Genomic DNA, 21,347 nt, shown 5'->3' on the forward strand with positions numbered 1-21,347 from the left:
GGGATTATAAATAAAATCGGTGTAGCTGAATGGACAATGTTGAGATGGGTGACAATGAGGATGAAATTTGAAAAATGATGATGTTCAAGAAAATGTAAAAATTTATCAATAGGTGAAAAGATAGGGGGCAAGTTGGATAAGTACAAGGAAGACCAACAAATGGAGGGTAACGAATAATTGCGTCAAAAAATTGAACGAGGCAAAACGAGGATGAGCTGGGCTGAATTGGTCAGGGAGGAGAAACGTGAGTGGATGGTCTTTAGTTAACAACTGATGTGGTTCTAAACAGCATGATGTGGTACTCTTGTATTGTAGCTCACCTCAATTAGTCGAGTTAATGTTCAGTAGGTTTGATTACTCTTTGATAAATACACAAGATAAGCTCCACCAAATATTTCTAATATAAGGAAACAAGCTGATTAACTATGAACTGCTTTCCAGATGGCTGATCATACGCTTACGACTGTTTGAGAAATACATGGGCTTCTGAGCTCATTCAGTGCTGATATACTGCTGAATTCTACAATAACCAAAACCCCCATCCATCTCTGGTATGAACCATGCTTACAAGTTTCAAGGAATATCAAGAATACCTCCCTTGGATTATGGAAAGCCATCCATCAATGTAGTTCATGTCAACACGGACTCGCAAATCCCTTATAGCTGTTATCGTACAAATATCGACAGATTGTGTTGAGGCCCGTGATTTACATTTTAACAAAAAATACACTGCCCAGATTGATTCTGCACGACAAAACAGTAGCTGGCCACAAAAAACTTTGGGACAACTCATGGATGAAGATGATTAGGTAGAGCTGAATCATAACTCTATTACAGCAATAGCAGTGCCATTTAATCTCAAACACTATAATAGTTTAAACAAACTAGCAAGGGACACTACAAGGAGTACGTGGATGTAGAAGTGGAAGTTCTTCCGTCCTCATTCGTAAAATCACTTTGCACTCCTGAGACCCCTTTTCCTGCTAGTAGGTGTTTGCTCAGGTCAGTTCTTGAGCTTGAGGTTTTTCTTTTTTGCCATTCAGAGGGGGTAGGCAGGAGGGGTGGCCATTGCTTGCTGATGTCCCAGAGTGGAACTTGTCTATTAGCCATCAATCTTGCTAATTCTTGCCAACCCCCACCCCACACTCACAAAAGTACTTTGGCTTGTTATTTTAGTTTGTAAAACTTCCATGGTGAAAGCTCTCTGCAGTATTGCTGTCTTTTGTGTAATGAACCATGTTGCGTTTTTGTCATTGTTTTCAACTTCTTTCCCAGATCCATTTTCTCTGTTCATCACACTGCTTGTGCTATTGAACCTCAATCTATTTTCTCATTTTTCATGGCCATTAGCCCTCAAAGCAAATTTCCCCATATGACTACCTCGTTTTCAGTCTTTGCAATTATACTGAAATAACTTTATATTGCACCTGTACCTTCATTGATTAAACAACACTTCGATCCCTCATTTACAAGTATCATCAAAAGCGAAAGATACAGCAGCTACAAGCTTCCAAACCTTGCTTATCACCCCAGAACCAAAAAATCCAAAACCTTGAGATAAGAAGAGCTATCAAGGATGAAATGACGTATGGAACTTCCCCTTCTCCAGAGGTGATCATCTCTGTTGAAGTTCAAAACCTGCCCTCCAACATGAGAAATCCAATCACGATATTTTTCATCCATAAAAAAAACGAATTTCTTGTTTGATACAAGACAAGCCTAAGTCCTGTGTATATTCAAATGCACGTGTGGCCCTCATGGAAAATTCAACAAGAAAATGAAATGCCAACTAAACCATCTGCAATCCCTCTTCAAGCATAGATTCTATGAACACTGTTTGAAATCTGTATGCCACAACCAATCTTCCACTAAAGCTCTGTCAGTGAAAATCTCCCGCTTATGTAACTTTATGAAATGAGAAATACAGTACATCTGATTTTCTTTCGGCTGCCTCACAACTTGACCTCCTCAAGTCTGTGTCAAGCCCTCTGTCAAAATTTAGAATTCTCTCACCTGCACACTTCAGATGCAGGGGATGTACCTATATCGGTAAACCCTTGGCCATCAATAAAAGTTTGATTTCTTTACAAGATTTAGCTGAAGTGTAAAAAATTTCACTGTTGGCTTCCAACAAATAAGATGATTCTGCTTCTGATCCCTTACCACTCTGTTGAAGGAGAAGCAGTTATTCTTCCGTCATAACCAACGAAGAATATGGACAAAGAGAGACTTCTGCTGTAATACATTGGATGTAAGATAACAACGATGCGGCCACATGTAAAATTGGGCTAGTCATCATGTTGCACCATATTCCTTTCAACTCAGGTCCCTAACATCCTATGCATCAACAGGAATCACCAGTCCATAAGCTTAATCCATAGATAGATTGTTATACAAGTCAGACATCTTATTTCTCCATATAATTCCTACACCTCCTATGCCCTTACAAAACTCCAAAACTCCCATATGATAATCCTTTTACATCCCTACATCTACAGGAAGACAACTTCTTCTCCCCGCCCCCATTGACTGTTATGGTATTATATGCTACTAGAAGATATCAAATAAGAGAATCCTGTCCAAAACTTCCCACTCTAGAATAACTCATGACAAGACACATACTGTCAACCAGTGAACACTATCGTAATTCAATTCATGACAATATATAATATACTACACACTAAATTCAGTTAGAAGACAATAAAATAGATCTCCAAACAGAAACCCCAAATCGTATACCTATGATGCAAACTGGATGCTGGAATTGAGCGCTTATGTCAACAAGATTTCACATTGCAATCAAAGATGGAAAAGTTTTTCCTCTGCAAAGTGCCAGCATTATTCAGCACTCTAACCCATAAAGATGCAATCCCTAAGATTATCTAACAATCTCGTCCTCCACCATAACAGAGAAGCCAAAGAGAGATAAAGCAGATAAAATAAACGCTGTAAAGGGTTGCTTCAAAGAAAAAGAAAGAAGACAACCGTGATCCAAAGCAACGCAAGCTGCCAACTCAAAAAATGAGGGACTTTTGTATAGATTGAATGCTCTTTAAAAATGAGGCACTTTTGTATAGATTAAATTCTCTGAAAAAAAATTCAAGTTACAGTGTAAAAAAGCCTGCCCCTAGGAGTGGGGGTGGGGGGGGGGGGGGGACGACGAAGGGAGAGAGAGAAAAAGAGGGGGATAATGGTTAACTACAACAAAGCATAAAAAGAAAAAAGGATTAACAAAAAGTGCAAAAAAACCAACCAGCAAGAGTCAAGAGCAATAGCAACAGATCACGCTTGTGTTCCGGCCAAGGCCTTCATCTGGACATGATCTGAATCAGCAGTGGACAGCGTGGGCAAAGCTTCGTAAGAGCCGAATCTCCTCAAACCAACAGTCTTGACAACGACGGCATAAATGACCAAGACAATGTCGACGACAAACATGACATGAACCACAAATACAAGATCGAGAATCGCCACAGCCCTTAGACGGGATTCCTCCAAGTCGCACTTGGTGGAGCCCTCGACCCCGTTGGCCACATCCAACAGCCGATGACAGCCCTCGGGGATAAAGGCCTCAACGTAGAGGGAGAGGCCAGTCTGCAAGACCCAGAGCCCCTGCAAACAAAAGGAAGAGCCGAGGCCGACATCGGCAATGAACAATCTGGGCTGGCAAGCAAGCAGCAGGCATTGGAGGGCGGACGCGGCGGAGATGCGAGCGGAGATGGAGTCGCACTTGGCCTGGAGATCCGAAGTCTGGACGGAGGCGGAGGCGGAGGAGACGGAGAATTGAAGGAAGAAGATGACGGACGCAAGGGCGAAAAGGAGGTCGGAGGGTATAGGGAAGAGGGTGGTGGCGTCGGAGAGGAGGAGGGCAAGCGAGAGAAACAGGAAGAGGAAGAGCACGGCAGCGGCCTGGAGGGAAGTGAAGCGATAAACAGGGGTGCGACCCTTGAGGAGAGGGTCGGAATCGGTGGAAGTGAGTAGCCGGTGGACCAAGGCCACCAGCAGAGACAGAATGAGCAGGTACAGCTGGATGTGCTTCAGCCGTGAGGACGAAGAGGACCCCGACAGGGGAAACGGGTGGTAGAGCCTCGCCACGTACTCCCTCGGCGACTTGAGATGGTTCCGAGTGGTGCAGATGAGGTGGTATAGCCCCAGAGACAGCAGTGCCGACGAGGAGAAGATGTCAGAGATTAGGGCGGCCATCACCAACCAAATTTACAACTCCTCACTCCCCTCCCCTCCCCTTCCCTCCCACCCAATATTTAATCAGAGATTTTGAGATAGAGACGACGACGAATAAGCAAGAGCTACAAGCCAAAACTCCCTCAGTTGCGCTATACCTGAAGAACAAAGACACGAAAGCCGGGCAGGTATTGAGAGCTTCACGCCTTCACCTTCCTTGATTAATGGCAAATCTACCCTTGGGAATGGAGTGAACATACTAAATTAACCTTACCTTCGAGCATCAAAAACCCTGGTTTCGTGCACCCTCGTCGCCCAAACCCTAAGCTTCTGCAATTCATCTCGCCCGATGACTTGAGCTCCGCCGTGGCTGAAGATCTGAAGGTGTTTTCGGAAATTTCTGAGAGAGAGAGAGAGAGAGAGAGAGAGAGAATCTCTATTAAATATTAACTAGTGAATTAACAAAACAGTGTCCTGATCTTTTCATTTTTCACATTTCAAAAACATGGTCTTTTTTCTATGATGCTTCTCAATTTCTTGGATCTAGTTAGTGGTCCTTGGTTTTTCTTCTATGCGACATTTGTTCATCAATCAAGTTCAACCATTCACTTCTTCCTCCTCCCTCTTTCTCTTAGATTAGAGTTGGAAGGGTAGTACAAGATAACGGCCTTACACTCTTAGGGCTTAGGGGGTAAAAAATCCTTTATTTAACCGGTAAATGCATCAAGGCATATAAAGCCTCAACAGATGAACATTATTTTTGTTTAACTACTCGGGTTGTAGTCACTACGACCCCACCACCATTGAAAGGAATAGGTTGAAATTTTGAATAGATTATGGGCCTAAAGTGCATCACTAACTTGAATGGAAGTTTATTTGTAATTCAACCAAAAATAAATAAAGAAGTTTATTTGCAATTTATTTTATTTTTTAGGTTTCAATGAACATTGGATCTCTATGATAGGATCTCTGATATCTATTACATCTCTTCTCTTTTAAGATTGAGGGCATTCCCTTTGACTTTCTTAAACTCTCGAGAGGTATTCGATAAGGGTGTTCCCTTAGTTCTTATCTTTTTCCTTCTAGATATGGAGGTTCTCTCCAGGATCTTAGGAGCCTACAGAGATATTGGCATGTTTAAAGGTATTAAGATTGAAAGACATGCCCTTAAATTTACCCACCTCCTATTTGTAGATGATACATTTATCTTTTAGAGGGCCAATGAAGATGATTTCTTGACTATAAAATCAATTTTGAAACTCTTTTCTGACATTTATGGTCAAGAGATTAACTTCTCAAAAAGTGTTTTCTTTAGTAAATCTGTTTCTCAATCTCGTAGAAAGCAGTTATGCTCCCTCCTTTGTATGAGGGAGATGCCAAATGATTCTCTTTATTTGGCAGTTAGACTATGTCATTCTAGATCTAAATGTAAAGATTTGAGCTTTCTGGTTAATAGGGTGAAATCTAAACTATCTTTATGGAAAACCATTTTTCTTTCCCCTGATCGGAGGAAAATCCTGATTCAATCAGTGTTAGCCTCTACACCTTCATATCTTATGTCTTGTATTTTATTCCACTTAAAAATCTTTAAAGCTCTTGATTCTATTTATCTCATCTTTTGGAATAATGGCTCCTGTGAACGGAAGAAATGTCATCTTATTGGGTGGGACAAAATTTGTCAACCTACTTGTGATGGGGGATTCGGTTTGAGAAATGCCTCTCATCATAACAAAGCCCTCATCTTAAAACTTGGTTGGAGACTCATCACTGAAACTTCCACCATTTAGGCCAAAGTCTTGAAGACCAAATACTTCCACAGAACCTCCATTTTTTACCTTAAAACCATTTCAAAAAGAGGTTCTTGGACTTGGAACAACATTATTGCTATCCTTCTTGATTTGAAAAAAATGGTGATTAGACAAGGGGGTAATGGAAAATCTACTTCTTGTTGGCATGATCCATGGATATCATCCTCTACAGGTAACACTTCACCTTTATACTCGTCATAATCTGTGTTTCAATTCTATTAGTGATTTTATTCAAAGTTACAAATGGAACTTTACTGCCCTTTCTTCTTGTTTTTCTAGTTAGACCATCAATGACATCCATAAAATACACTTCTCTGAGTCTAAGGATTATTGGAGATGCTCCCTATCCCAGAAGAGATCGTTCTCCACCAAGCTCGCTGTCAGATCGATTGCCACTCCAAAGCATCCCAGCCCCATGATTTCCAAATGGTGGCACTTTCTTTGAAAAATTAATATTCATCTGAGATTTAAAATTTTCTTTTGGCATGTCTTAAATGCATGTCTACCTGTCAGAGCGACTATCTCAAAATGGATGTCCGTCGAGCCTACATGTGTATTCTGTGGTTCTAGATGAATCAATCCTATTTTTGTCATGTGATTGGATTAAACGTATCTAGGCATCTGGCCCCATCGGATTAATAACCGAACATCTCTCTAGCCCTTCCCTCACTGATCACTGTGTTTCAATATTCTCTTCTCAAGTTCTTAATAAACAATCTTTAATCTAGTTTTTCTCTGTCTTAATGATCACTAGTTATTTTATTTGGAATGTAAGAAACAAGGTTATTTTAGGGTCTTCCAAGGCCAACCCGATGTTGGTTCCCAGTGAGGTTTTCAGATGGATTCAAGATATAAATATTCACCCTCCTCTCGTTTTACCATCTAACCCACTCTCACCACCTAGCACAGACACTCAAAATATTTCTCCAGTGATTGCTAATCTAGATATTCAATTTCCTGATTTAATCTATGCAGGCACATATGAACCAGGCCTTAAAATAACAAGTTGGGCTGTTTCAATCTTGATCGCTGGCCAGGATGTGCTAACAGGTGCAAATAGATTATCTACATTAGATGCAAAGGAAGTAGAGCTTTTTGGGATTGTTCAAGGATGGAGACTTGCACAACAATGGAACCTAAAAATTAAAGAAATCATCTGTACAAGCATAGAGCTTTTTGACTTATTTCATCGTACTCCTAGAACTCGCATCTCTTGGAACTTAATTAAATTTTATTTTGAACTAAAGAAACGTACAATTTGACTAGTATAGCCTTCAAATGTTTTAATTATCTATGGCATGTCCATAACTTTGCAAATCTTTTATTTTAATACTATAAATTTCTTTTCATTTAAAAAAAAAAAATAAAAAAATTAATGCATCAATAAACGTAATGGATATATAACAACTGAGACCGAGAACCCATCTCACACATCAAAATGAGTTCAAAATCACATAAACTCATAAATAAATAAATAAAATATCATTACAATCCATTACGGCATTACCCCCAGAAAAAATATGACAGCTCTATAATTTGATGACTTTAAACTCTCTATAACCATTTATATTTTATAGTGTTAATTTTGGATTGAAATTTAGCAATTAAACCCTCTTTAACCATTTTTAGTGTTAATTTTGGAAAGAAATTTTTTAGCAATGAGATGGGTGTAGGCTGCTTAATCTCATGGACCCATCGTGTCTCTCATAACTATAGAGATTTTCCATACCTATCAATACAGGTTAACAAGGGAGATACCCAAATAGGGCTCTCATCATTACCCTCCCAATTTTCTTATAGGTTATGGAATCGGTACCTTTACGGCCTTACCCTCCATAACACAGGTATGGTAGCTATTAACGGATAAAAATCCTCTCCAATGCACATTCTGGTTGTGCGCCCTCTAGTGAAAGACACATGGCGAAAAAGAATCCAACGGCTATTAAATGTTTACTTCACTTCACTACATTACCAATAACCAAGGTCGACAATCGCAAAATCCCAGGCTTCCGCTGTATCCTCTCTCTTTTTCTCTCTCTCTCTCTCTTGACACAGAACCTAGCTCGACAGTGGTGCTCGCTGGATCTTCCATTCTTCCCTCTCTATCGGTATTGGTGGTAGTACTCTTCAATTAGTTAATTTCTAATTTATTTTTATTTGCTGCAAATCATTCCAACGGTTGAATACTGCAAAACTTCCATCTCTCAGCTCGGATAATCGCCGGAAATCGCAGAGCCAACCGTTCAATAATCCATTTGAGACCTCCATTCTAAGGCGTTCCAATTAATATGTTACCGGTCTGTGCTGGATAAATAGGACTGGCAAGGCGTTGCGCCTGAGAATTGTTAACGGTCTCGTAGGGGAGCGGCGGCGAATGTTTCTAAAACTCGCCAGAGAGTTCGGGTTATTGTCTGGTAAAAGCGAGATCTAGGTAGGTTAACATCGTCGTGGGAGTTCGGGTTTTGGAGGGGAAAGGCAGGATTCATTGATTTGATTGAGAGATTAGGTGTCAAGCGAGGTCTTGAACGGCTTCTGATTTGAGAAGAACCCTAATATAGATGGGCAGAGTCTAGCAGAACCCCACCGTGTTTGGAGGTTGTCGTCTACAATTCGCTGGAACTGATGTGTAACAAAACCTTGACTCGTTTCTGATGGTTTTCGAGGATTTTCCGAATCAGCTCCACATATGTGGAGATTAGATACTCTCCACATAACGTGGTATAACGTGGTAGGCTGACACTTGGACAATCTAAAACTGACTACCTTTCCTTTAAAGGTACATTTTTTTATTTTTTAAAAATGTGGGGCCCACATCATCTTCTTCTTCTTCAACTCCTCTTCCGCCTACCAATCTGCAAACACGAACCACCCTCTGCTCTGCACTACACGATTCACCCTCCGTAAGATAAAATCTATCGATTTAAAGTTCCTCTGTTCTATATTTTATTAGGAGACTAGCATGGCTTATCAATGGTGAGCAATGAGATCACTTAAGTTTGTTCCGGCTTTTTGGTTGTGCAGTAGTTGTAATACCGGTGCCGGAAATGGAATCCTTGGTAGATTGGGTGGTATTGCGACAACGATAGCAACGCCGGTCAAGACGCCAGCACTGGATGCTGAATCAACCTCGTTAGGATGGAGCTGATGGGGCGGTGGATTGGGAGGCACCTTTAAACTCATGCTCCCTCCTGCCCTGCCCTCTCCCCAGCATCACCCATATTCCCTTTATCTGCAAACCCCCGCCTCGATTTCGTTAATGACAGCTTCCCTTACGCCACCCTTATACGACAGTCCGACCCCACCATACATAACTCCAAATCCCTTTTTACCTCTTCCAAGTACCCATTTCAACCTTTAAAACACACAACTGACCCCCTCAGCCTTCCCTCTGCTCTAAGTCACTCGAATCACAAACTCTTGAGACTGCAATTCCGGAGGTGGGTTCATGCTTCTCCTCAATCGCTATTGGTTCTACCTCCGATCTGTCGACGACGGATTTGATGGATACTATGAGTATGTTGGGTTTCAAGATCTGGGTCCATTAGGAAATTGCAGAGAAATTTTTCCAGAAGAACCAAATTTGCTATTCGTTCGGTTCGAATGAGGTTGAGCACTACTTACGAAGGTCGATTAAATCTGGGTTTAATCGATCGGATCGTCAAGTATTCGACAATCCTTCCATTTCCCTTCCAAGATTCTTCACCTGCAAAAAGACCTTCTTTTAAGACATCCATTTTTGTTCTCTTAACCATTAACTCATTAATTTAAACCAAGATTGACTATTTATGGAAAGTCATAGCGCGAACGAGAACATATCTTAAAACAAAATCAGAAGTTAAGACACGAAGAATGGGCTGGGATTGCAGGGTAGGAACGGGGGGTTTTGCAGGGAAGGGGAACAATGGTGAGGTCGAGGGAGGGGCAGGGTTGGAAGGGACTAGGGAGCATGAGTTGGGACGAGGATGCAGAAAAGGGGTGGGCACGGTTGCAGGGAAGGAGTTGAGGAGAGACTATTTTTGGGTGCGACGGTGAGAGATATGATGAGCAGGGAGAATCGACTTAAAGAAGAGGTGTGGGTCCCACAGTTTTGGGATATTTAAAAAAGAAAAAAGAAAAAAGGCAATTTGGGGGGAGAGGAGGTTGCCGGTTTCACATTGTCCAGATGTCAGCCTACCACCTTATGTGGAGATTATCTAGTCTCTACATATGTGGAGCTGATCCGGATTCGATTTTTACGTGCAAATCTAATAATTTACTAACACCGTGAACCATTGAGGGATTTTTTGTAAAATTGAAACTAAGGGGATTGTTTAGTTATTGTTTCAAACTACAGGGGTGCATATCAACCAAAATTTCACAATTTATTGTATTGCAGTCCACAAGAACCTCCAACTTCAACTAAAAAATGTTGGGTATGCATTACAAAGTGTCTTTAACTTGACGAACCATATGACGCTGGGATTTTAGCATTGGAAGAGAAAAGTGTCATAATGAATTGCGCAGGAAAAATTGGGAGGAACGAGCGAGGAAGATGATACACATTTTCTTCCTGGGCGGGTAATCCCTTCAATTGGGTTTGCTTAATGGGTGATATGGCCTGAAGTGAGGAAACGTTTAACAGACATTGGATTCTTTTTCACCACGTGTCACTCACTGGAGGGGGCACCGCCAGATTCACTAAAAAGCATCTCTATCCTACATGCAAACAAGGGACTAGGGAAATATCCCAACCATGTTCATGTGAGTAGGTGACACAGTCCGAATTTCTACCTTTTTTTTTTTTTTTTTTCTCAGCCGAGGGAATAGAGAAACGGAAAGAAAACTTAATAATAAATGAAAAGGAAAACAAACAAGGCTAGACTCATCTATGAGGTGTCTAGACCCAGCAAAAACCAATACAAGCATCTAACCAAACGTCCTTAAATTCCTTTCTTATCTCAAACCATAATCTCAAAGAATGTGAAGTCCGAGTTGCTACTAGCAGGGCATTTCCCCGCCAAAATCATCACAATGTGCGAAGCAAAAATAAAAACAAATTCATAATTACTGAAACTTTACTTCAAAGCTTCAAGAGATCAAAATGGAAGAATACGGACTTACAATAAATTGGGGTACAGAAAACAATGAAAGATGGATATTAGCACAATAAAGGCCCTTGACCATGCTAAACAATTAGTGCCGGATGGGATCGTCTGGTCCAAGCAGCATTAATAATCTATGCAATGCTCCGGTGTACCATCTATGCACATATTTATATTAACTTGTACATCAACTATCTTTAAAAAAAAAAAAAAAAGGAAAGAAAATAAAATATTTCTGTTGGCAAAATCCACTGCACCTGATTCCGAACCACCCATACCAGGTGATATAGATCTGAGGCCATCCCAACTCTTTGCAACCAAATTTGTGCTTGTCTATACTAAAAAAACACAACACAGTTGCACACCCAGAAGCCTGGGTTTTTCACTGGAAAATGGTGGCCCAACATAGTAAATCTTAAGTGGATTGCAACCTCACCCGTCACAGCACTGACCGAAACACCCAAAAGCCTCGGTTTTGTGTTGGAATAGGGCGACCCAACTTAGTAAACAACTTTAAGTAGATTGCAACCTAACATCTCAGCAACGGTGATTGAAACGAAACACACTTTCACACCCAGAAGCCTTGGCTTTGTCCTGGAATAAGGAGGCCCAACTTAATAAACTTGACAGTGGATTGCAAACTTAGGCCTCAGCAGCAGCGATAGCTTCCTCATCAGTTGTATCAGGTGAAACGCTCTCTTCCATTGCATCTGTATCTGGGGTATCAATTTCTGAGTCCTTATCCTTGTCAGTCTCCATGTGCATTAGCTTATCCCGGAGCCTGGTCATCAATTGCTCTCGAATATCCTCATTCTCAGCTAAGTATCGTTTAATAGCATCCTTGCCATGGAAGCTCCGATCATCAAAGCTGTAGTATGCTGATCCCTTCTTGGTGATCAATTTGTGCTTGCAACCCAACTCTACAATCTCTGCATCACGGCATATTCCCTTGCCAAACTCAAGCTCAAACTGAGCAGTTTTAAATGGCGGAGCATGTTTGTTTTTTACTATCTTCACAAGAACTTGACTCCCAACGGTCTTCAAAATAACAAAAGATTCATCCATCAATAAATGCATTTCTATTTTATGGAAAGAAACTAGTCTAAAAGTTGAAGGCCGCATACTCCAGGCATATGGGCACCAAATTTGGGAGGGACTCAAATGGCCCGATTTGAGCCTAACAGATCTCCTAAGTGGTACCTATCTAATTGAAGGGAAAATATGGTGCAACATGGGTTTTGGTAATGATAAAATAAATTTGTATAAAATTTAACATTTTAAATTTATTCCCATCATCCCAAATTGAGTGTCGTTTTTTGAAGGAAAAAAGAACATGCATTATAAGGAAGCTCTTCCAAAAGCACTAAAACCCACTCCCACAACATTTAATTACCAAATGGTTGTAGGAGTGGGCAAACAGGGTATTGTGAGGAAGTGAAAAGATTCCATGCCTAGATGACCACAATGGACAAACATCTTGGGATTGTGAAAAAATAATAATAATAAACACCTGTTTTTGGGACTGAGGGAGCATAAGATATGCATATACTATTAAATAAATCCACGATTTAAATATTCAGATATAAAATTGGCTATTTGTTGACAAATTTGAATTGAAGAGCAGAGACAGTTTCTTTCAAAAAATATTATGCATTTGAAACTACAAGCAAACTACGGGAGGGACCCACTGGATAGCAGTTCCGAACACTCCCTGGTTTACATGACATACGGGCATTCTTTCACTGTAACTAATAACTATCTTGAATTTACCCTGCTACCATGTTTCTATGCAATAAGTCTAAGCAGGTTCTTTTTTTACGAATAGGAAATGCATGAAAGATATTACCTCTTCTCCCTTCTTGACAAGCCCGATTCTTTTAATATTTAGGCGCACTGATGCATAGAACTTCAAAGCATTGCCTCCTGAAGTAACTTCAGTAGGAGCTCCAAATCCTCCAAAAGTGGCCAGCTTTGATCTCACCTGAAAGCATGTGACAAGAATTCTTCAGTCATGACGCTAAGATGAATTTGCGTCCCTTCTATTCAGTTTCCTCATACTGGCCAACTCAACCATTATACAGGCTAAGTTGTTGGAACCCACCACAAGTTGTATTGCATGAATATTTTGGATCAAAATAGCAGATATTTTTCGGATGAGCTCAATTTATTTGGCTATAAAAGGTGAACATGAAAATTTTGATTCAACCATGCCAGGACAAGGTCAATTTGTAAATTCAAGTCATTATTTGGCTATAAATAGTTGCTTCCCCTCTGACACAAACAGTCATATGGCATATTTGAATCAAATTATTAGTTACCCAATCAAGGACAGAAAAAACGGCTGGCTGGTGATGGCATTTTCCAAACTTGCCTGCTTGGATCAAAGTCAGCCTTATACGGCTAAAAGACAACTCTCTAACCGTAGTGAAAGTGGACCTCAAAACTCAACACATTGACTGCATAGGCAAAAACACCAATTGATGAGCCTTAAAAAAGTTTGAAGCTTGAAATAATTCTCTTTTAAACACCAGAAGTTGAACAGCATTGCAATTAGTGGCAACAATTATACCTTGGGTCCCAAAACTAGTTAGAGACATAATCATGATCAAGAAAATGAGATCACCCAAACAGCTAGCAGAGAACTCTCACTGTTGGAAAGTGATTAGTTAAATTCTTCCGTAGACCCTTCCATTCATCAGCTTTGATGTGGGATATCAGGAGGATGTTTTGTGGGGGTTAGTTTTATCGTGTACGAGATTTCCACATCATTGTTTATTTCTACAAAGAAATACTATTATATCTGGTTCAGCAACACACCCACCACCACCACCATGCCCACCCCCCCCCCCCCCCCAAAAAAAAAAAAAAAAGAAGCTTAATGACAGTGTAGGTCTTAGAGAAGATGACAAGTTGCCATCCAGTATCACTCTTCAAAGCCTCAAACCTATCAGCCTATGGTATTGGTTAGTTTCCAGACAAGAAACACATGCCAGTTAGGGCGCTGCTTAAGATCGGCCTCTGAATGGAAAGCCACACACAAAGAAGTGAACATGACCGAGATGGTCATCAGAGATGCAAGAAATGAAGTTGTTCCCTTATGATTGTCGTATGTGCCTAGGAAAATGGGAATCAGTAGATCATCTATTTATTCATTGCAGATTTGCAATAATTTAGACAAATTTCATTTAAAGTCCTTCGAAGTTTGGTTGGTTCCATCAAGCCACATATGAGACCCTGAATAACAATTTGCTCCCTCTGGGAAGGGAAGTAAAGGTCCTTTGCAGATGTATCCCTTAATAGCAGGATATGACCTCTACAATCTTTAGAGATAACAGGAGGACAGGTTATGGCATCCCCAGACATGGATCTAAATGTTAAAAGTTGGGAAATCTGATGGTTCATCCACAAAAAATAGGCTTAATTAGCGTGAAAGAGGGCACCATAGAAAAGATTTAGAATTCTTGGATTAGGCCGTTAGGATGTTGCATTAGGTTAAAGAGAAGTAGGAAAGGAGGATTTAGCTTTGTCAACCATTTAGAGTTAGAGTTTTTAAAATAGTGAATCAATTAGCAAACAAAACAAAGAAATAAAAGAGGAAAAGGAAAAGAAAATCAAATCAAATGAGACCATAATCAGTACAGTAAAACTATATTATACCAGCAGAGCTCACCTAAATTAAAATCAAGAGATAATAATCAACACCAAATCACCAAGCAAGTTATTGTCTTCATTCATCATTGTTAAAAGATATCTTATGATGGATTTATATAGAGACTCACAGAACCAAACACGATCTGGACTCCCACTGTAAGCCATACTTCAAACAAAATAAAATCCACTCGCAAAATGATATACTATAGGCATTAATGTATTATGGACATAACTACCCCTCCCCCAAAAGAAAAGGTGCAAGGCAAGGTGAGAAATTTTTAGCTTCGATTTCCCAAAATACAGTACTTGCTAAAACGGGTTTTCTTTGACCAAAAATAAATAAGGTTTTCTAGGATACAAAGACAACAATTTGAAATACTTGTCAAACAAGAAAGTATGTGTACAGTCAGCCTTTAACTACATTAAGGAACCAAAACAAAGTATATTCTAATCAGTAGTTACTAAATTACCACATCACTTTCAACAAATCATAATCAAGGTGGTGGCTAATTGGAAATCCATGACAGCTATTGATAGGAAGGCTAGGCTGGGTCAATAAATCACAGATGGATTTAGGAAATTTTCACACATCTTAAGGAAGGCTATGCAACATGTTTCCATGATGAACGTATTGTTCCACAGGAAGACCAAATCATCTAATTATTGAACCAATGATGACATCTCAAGAGAGACTTCAATTTATAAAGCAGTCCAGTCTATACCAACATCAAACGTTATTTAGGTGGTATGGTTTTTGGTTTTTTACAATAATCTCTTGGCCAAACTTTCTTTGAGCTCTTTGAATCACCATTTCCACCAAAAGGGGGAAGAGGATAAAAGGAAAATTTTGAGATGGGGGTTCAGACTCACTTGATTAATGAAGATCAAAATAGTCTGGGAGAGGGATAATGAATGGCTCAACTTGCGAAGTGCCTGGCTCATCAGTCTTGCTTGCATTGCCATGTGTGCATCTCCCATTTCACCATCAAGTTCACCTTTAGGCACAAGAGCAGCTACCTGTAATTCAAAACAGTTATAAACAGATCGACTATTCAATGCTGACTCATGTAGCTTATCCAAAACATCCAATTGAAGGAAACAAGAAGCAAAAGCATGCAAAGACAATAAGAACCAAGCCCTCTGTAATCGATGCATAATACATGTATATAGCACAGGTGAAAACCCTCTACTTGAACTACTTACACTGTCCACAACAACAACATCAACGGACCCACTGCGAATTAGGGTGTCCACAAGACTTAGTGCTTGTTCCCCACAATCTGGTTGTGACAGAAGCAAATTTTCAGTCTTTACACCAATCGTCTCAGCCAACTTTGGATCAAGAGCATGCTCAGCATCAACAAAGACACAGTAGCCTACAAGAAGGAGATATCATGGAACATGTTAATAAATTGGAGCAGCATATCCAAAAAACCTGAATGCATGCAAATAAATCATCACTACATGCAAATAAAAAATCATAATTGGTACTGTGCTCCTTGAAGTCTTTGAAGAGAAGATAAGATTTTGCCTTCACTTGAAGAGAAGATAAGATTTTGCCTTCAGTTAAAGAGAAAACAAAAGCATGAATATGATTCTCAACAAAAACCTAATTTATTAAAATAAAAATGAGAAGACCCTCTTATGTGAAGATGTATGAGACTGCAATAAACACATCTCTTTGTTTCTTGGATCCTATGTGTAAGACCAAAGCATTTAATTGATGTTACTATCCATTTAAAAAATTTTAAAAATCAGTTGGAAATGATGCAAATAGGGCAACCTATAGATCTTAGGTTTGTGCTATTTGTATGACTTTACACTCTCTCCAAGAGATGCAGGAAAATTGAATAGTCCAGATCAATTCATAGGAAGTGAGTAGTACACGGAATGGAAACTAGACTTTTGCAATTTGCATTGTTCCAATCTCTTAATAACTCTTACTAAACTGCATTATTAAGCAACTCTAAAGACATAGATGAGAGGTCCAGCACGAATAAATACAGTACTTTATCAGCTCTAACCAGAGACATTATAACACTTGTTTAAGCTCTTTCCCACCCACAAAGAATCAACTTCTCTACACCCTCTCTAAACCAGAAAAGTAAAGTAGAACATTTGCCAACAGCTTAGCAGTCACCTCCGTGTTTCTGTGCTTCAGCAATTACATGAAGAGCAAGAGTTGTTTTCCCAGAGGCCTCTGGGCCATATATCTCCACAACACGTCCCTGCAAAACGACAAAGCTAACATATAAGACAATGAAATGGTAAGAGGCAAAGATCAAAATGCGATGCCATTATTCATTCTAACCAATAGGTTTTGAATTTAAGATGGAAACAACTGCTGATTTGTTACTAGAAGAGAAAATGATAAGTGAAGACATGGGAAGCGAAACTGTGAAATAGTACTGGCCTCTGATCAATACCAAATACTGACTCATTATATAACTAAAAATCATAAGAAGGGAAATCATCCAATCCCTTCATTTCTCTTTAAAAATACTTTATAAGGATATGCTCATTCAACATGGAGAGCATCCAACCGGATGGAATAGAGATAAATTAGAGAAGAATTAAAACGGTAAGAGCACTAAAGAACCTCACTCTGAGTAGCAACGGATCGCAGTCCAGGGGGCACAGACAGATTTACCTTTGGGAGTCCACCAATCCCCAATGCCATATCCAAAGCAAAAGATCCTGTAGACACCACAGGAACATGTCTAGGAGAAACAGAGCGGCCAAGCCACATGATTGCTCCCTTTCCAAAGGCATTTGTTATCTGATCCAGGGCTTGATGTAGGGCCAAATCTTTCTTAGACATGTTCTCTTCACCTGAATCACTTCCATAAGACTTAGACTTCCGTCCAACTGCAGATAAAGAAATGATGCAGCCTGCCATCAGCTCATAACTCACAAAAAAACTGGAGTTAAAGAGTCAACCAGTCATTGACCAGTGAGTGGCATTGTCAAATAATACTAAGTACTAGCTTCCACAGTGTTCCCCCACAGTAATAAATGGAGTTTACTAGGCATAAGGTTTACACTAATTAGAGTTTGTTTTTTCACTTGACAAAGCTATTTCACGCAATGCTGTCTGCTACATACTTGGCTCTTTGTTATGTGGTGTTTAGAAATCATCTTTCCTTTAATGCACATACGTGGGAAGACCTAGGAAACAAGGTACTACTTGATGCTCAAGGAATTTGGTTGCACAACATTGTAAATATGGTGCTCACCTGGTTGGCAAGGCATCCCCTTCCCAGCTTGGCCAGGATTTGACATGGTCAGGCACCATATCTTACGAGCCCTTCTTTTTTCTTTTTTTAAATTAGTGCTGTAACTGATTAAGGTATATCTTGTTGCGCCTAGGCCTATTTTATACTGTACTATGAAGAAATAACTTATGATGGTGCAAGAAGATCACATTAACTCTCAATGCCTTTAAGAGATCCACAGCTACTCAAGGTCTACTATTCCACGAGTATGCAAAAAAATGCAATACTTTTTTCCTAGTTTTTCTTCTTTTGTAGTTCATTGTAACATTAGTAATAGAATGTATGTTACTGAATGCTTGTATCTTAAGGTCGTCAAAGTTACCTCTACACTTTTGGGGACAAATTCCAATACAGCCCCTGACCATTGACTTGGCATCATTACGACTGTGGAGAGAACATAATTTCACAGATTAAAGTAAAAGGACTCGAGGTCCCCTCTCTCGCAAAGATGAATGACCACTCTCTTCAACATAAAGCTATAGATTTGGGCTTTCTCAAACTGTCAAGATCAGCTCCATGTTTCTAAAACCTGCCCCACCAATTGACCTATAAATAAAGCCAGGTCCCTGGTTCCACTCATTGGGTGCAGCAGGCTGAAAATTTTTGTTGACTACAATGTTTAAATTTTTTAAAAGTTAGATATCTATCAAATAAAGTGGTACCTTGCAACCCCAAGGGGTAGCGCAGTTGGCAAGGGAGGAGGCCTAAGGAAGCTGAAGGTCCTGAGTTCGACTCCACCTCCCCCCTTGGGGCCACCCGCCTGAGAGGAAACTCCCTGGTGAACATGGGGGCCCCAGTATCTCCTGGTTCGTGTGTGTTGGGGGGGAAGGTCGTGCACGAGCCTTGGGGGAATTAGTCGGCCAAAGACCAGACACCTCCAGTTCCCAACAAAAAAAAAAAAAAGTGGTACCTTGCCTTATAATGTGGCGTACTTTAAGCATGCCATCTATTTTAGCAATATTACAAAAATCGAAGTACGCACATAGATCCATAAGCTAGTCTATGAAAAACTGTTTCTTCAAACATGAATGCGAGGATTGTAGAGTTTAGACAAATATAATTTTCCAGGGAACAAACTGAGCTAAACTTTTAGACAAATATTATTTTCCAGGGAACAAACTGAGCTAAACTGAGCTGACTGATATCTAAAATCTAAGAAACTAAACTTAGTCAAGAACATTTACTATGATACATGGATGGATTTCCTCGAAACAAAATCATCAAACTATGTCTCAATCAATTATCCACCCCAAAACATATTCTAAGAAATTAAAGTAATCCAATAACATATACAAGTATTATTTTCTTTTTGAGTAATGAAAATATCCAGAAAAGAGAAAAGCCACGGGGGTTAGGGGGAATGATGAGCTGGGCTGGAACCTTCAGACCTTTAGAAGAAAAGTAGCAAATTTGGGAAGATAGCCCCCAAATACCTTGTCTATAACCCTGCAAAAGCATTGAAGAATAAATATATTTAAAAAAAAAAAACGAAGACAATTTGTCATGAATGGCCCTCTTCAAATGCTACAAAATTGTAAGACTTCAGCAACTACCTACTATAAATAATAACCATCATCAAGAAAATAAGTGAAAAAAAGTAGTATGGAACAAGATGAAATTTAATATTCACAGATTAAGCAAAAAAAATAAACTGACGAAACCTAGGAAGTAAGCATAATTTGCACAATGCCTGTGTCTAATGAAAAAGAGTATAGATTAAATAAAAGGTGAATAATTCTAAACTTAATTGCATATTTATGCATGCATTGGTGTCAATGAAACCCCACAAACATAATATACCAATAAATCAGTAAATGCCTGTTCTCTCAAATACAGTTAACCATATTTCAACACAGGCCTCTGAAGCTCAGAAACTAGATAACCCCCATTAAGAAGCTCTACACAAGTTTCACATAATAAACACCCCCTTCCCCCGCTGCCCCCCCCCACAAAAAAAAAAAAAGAGGGTGTCACAGTCCTCATGGAAGAGGATGTTGTGATGGATAAGTGACCAGCCAAGGAAGTATAATTAGAAATGAGTTCAAGGGAACGAAGAAAAAGAGACATGTAACAAGAAAAGGCAAAGTCAGGCAAATGGTTCAGCCATGCACGGCAACAAATAAAAAAAGGCACAAGTTAAAATGGAAAACCATAACAATAAACAATGAATTCGCCGATAAGAATGAGTGATATGGTACAAGTTTAAGGTGCTTAAAGGAGAAAGGGAAAGCCAAGAATGACCTCATTCAAATGGTAAGAAAAGGCATGAATACAGATAGCCCACCGGAAGATAGGGTCTTAATAGAGCAGCGAAACTCGGATTTATCACTTTCATCAAAATAAATAAATAAACTACTTTAACATACTCTCGGAACCACACACACACACACACAAACGAACAAAAAATAAACACTTACTTCGGGGGGGAAGGGGGGAAGGGGGGGGGGGGGGGGGAGGCTTTTCTTTGATAGTTAGACAAACTGCCGACATTAAAACATAAGGAACATAGGTAGTGGCCTGGAAAGTTTATCATTTCAAACGCAAAAGACATGTCCTGAACAAATGAAGACTCTTGCTAAGAAAGATTCAAGGCAACCTTAAAAAGGGAACGCTTCAAGACAAGCGTTCGTTTCTGCTGAAAAATAAAGCCTCCACAAAATCGCATCTTTTGAAAAGATTCCAGCGTTAAGAAGCTTGAAACAAGGGTTTTAAACAAAACGATCAGTCTCCAGAAACAGCACTCTCGATTACAAGGATCTACGGGACACATTCACATCCTAAAATGAATTCGGAAAATAAATATCAACATAAGGAGGTGGAAAAAAATTAAGAGGGAAGCTAGAACCTGTGCTGCAAATAGAGAGCGCTCTAGAGAAGAAGCATGTCGAAGAAGCCCCGCCATCGTCTGCAAGTAAAAGTTCGAAAAACCCACACGAAACACAACCTCGACGGAGACAACAAATAAAGTGAACTAACACTGTTTATATATCTCCTACATACCCGTCTGCTGTAGAGTTATTACTGACGCGTGCAATAGCGTTCCGCAGTAAGCAAGTATTCAACACTCAGCACAACACTACACCTAGGGTTCTTGTATTCTTGTTTCCCTCCCTTTTGAACTTGTATCCTTGCGGCTTGAACAGCTGTTTGCCAGTGGCTTGCGCCCAGTAGGTCAATGGATCGATTCTCTTCTTCCACATTTGTGTCACAAGGCACCCTTTTCAAAATCCCCCACTCCCTTAGTCCCTAACCCCCCGTTCCCCGAATTTTTATCTCCTACAATTCTGACACCCTCCAATTCCCTTACAATCCCTCACATGGGAGTGAAATGACCATTTACCCACTGCCTTGGG

The 21,347-nt window shown here is 39.8% G+C and overlaps 2 protein-coding genes across 2 annotated transcripts; both read right to left on the reverse strand.

Moving 5' to 3' along the window:
• Window positions 1-3,180: 3,180 nt before the first annotated feature.
• LOC122653687 lies at window positions 3,181-4,234 on the reverse strand. Its single transcript, XM_043847619.1, has one exon. It carries the CDS (start codon window positions 4,198-4,200, stop codon window positions 3,283-3,285), a length of 918 nt encoding a protein of 305 aa, XP_043703554.1. The 5' UTR covers window positions 4,201-4,234; the 3' UTR covers window positions 3,181-3,282.
• Window positions 4,235-11,570: 7,336 nt separating this feature from the next.
• On the reverse strand, window positions 11,571-21,018 carry LOC122656608 (DNA repair protein recA homolog 3, mitochondrial-like). Its single transcript, XM_043851205.1, has 8 exons — window positions 20,840-21,018; window positions 19,383-19,440; window positions 17,370-17,587; window positions 16,860-16,947; window positions 15,923-16,095; window positions 15,590-15,736; window positions 12,915-13,049; window positions 11,571-12,106 (listed from the first exon to the last, which is right to left on the reverse strand). The coding sequence occupies exons 1-8, from the start codon at window positions 20,894-20,896 to the stop codon at window positions 11,711-11,713; spliced, it is 1,272 nt and encodes a 423-aa protein (XP_043707140.1). The 5' UTR covers window positions 20,897-21,018; the 3' UTR covers window positions 11,571-11,710.
• Between the last annotated feature and the right edge of the window lie 329 nt (window positions 21,019-21,347).

This window comes from Telopea speciosissima, chromosome 3 (assembly GCF_018873765.1).
Source record: "Telopea speciosissima isolate NSW1024214 ecotype Mountain lineage chromosome 3, Tspe_v1, whole genome shotgun sequence".
Classification (NCBI taxonomy): Eukaryota; Viridiplantae; Streptophyta; class Magnoliopsida; order Proteales; family Proteaceae; genus Telopea; species Telopea speciosissima.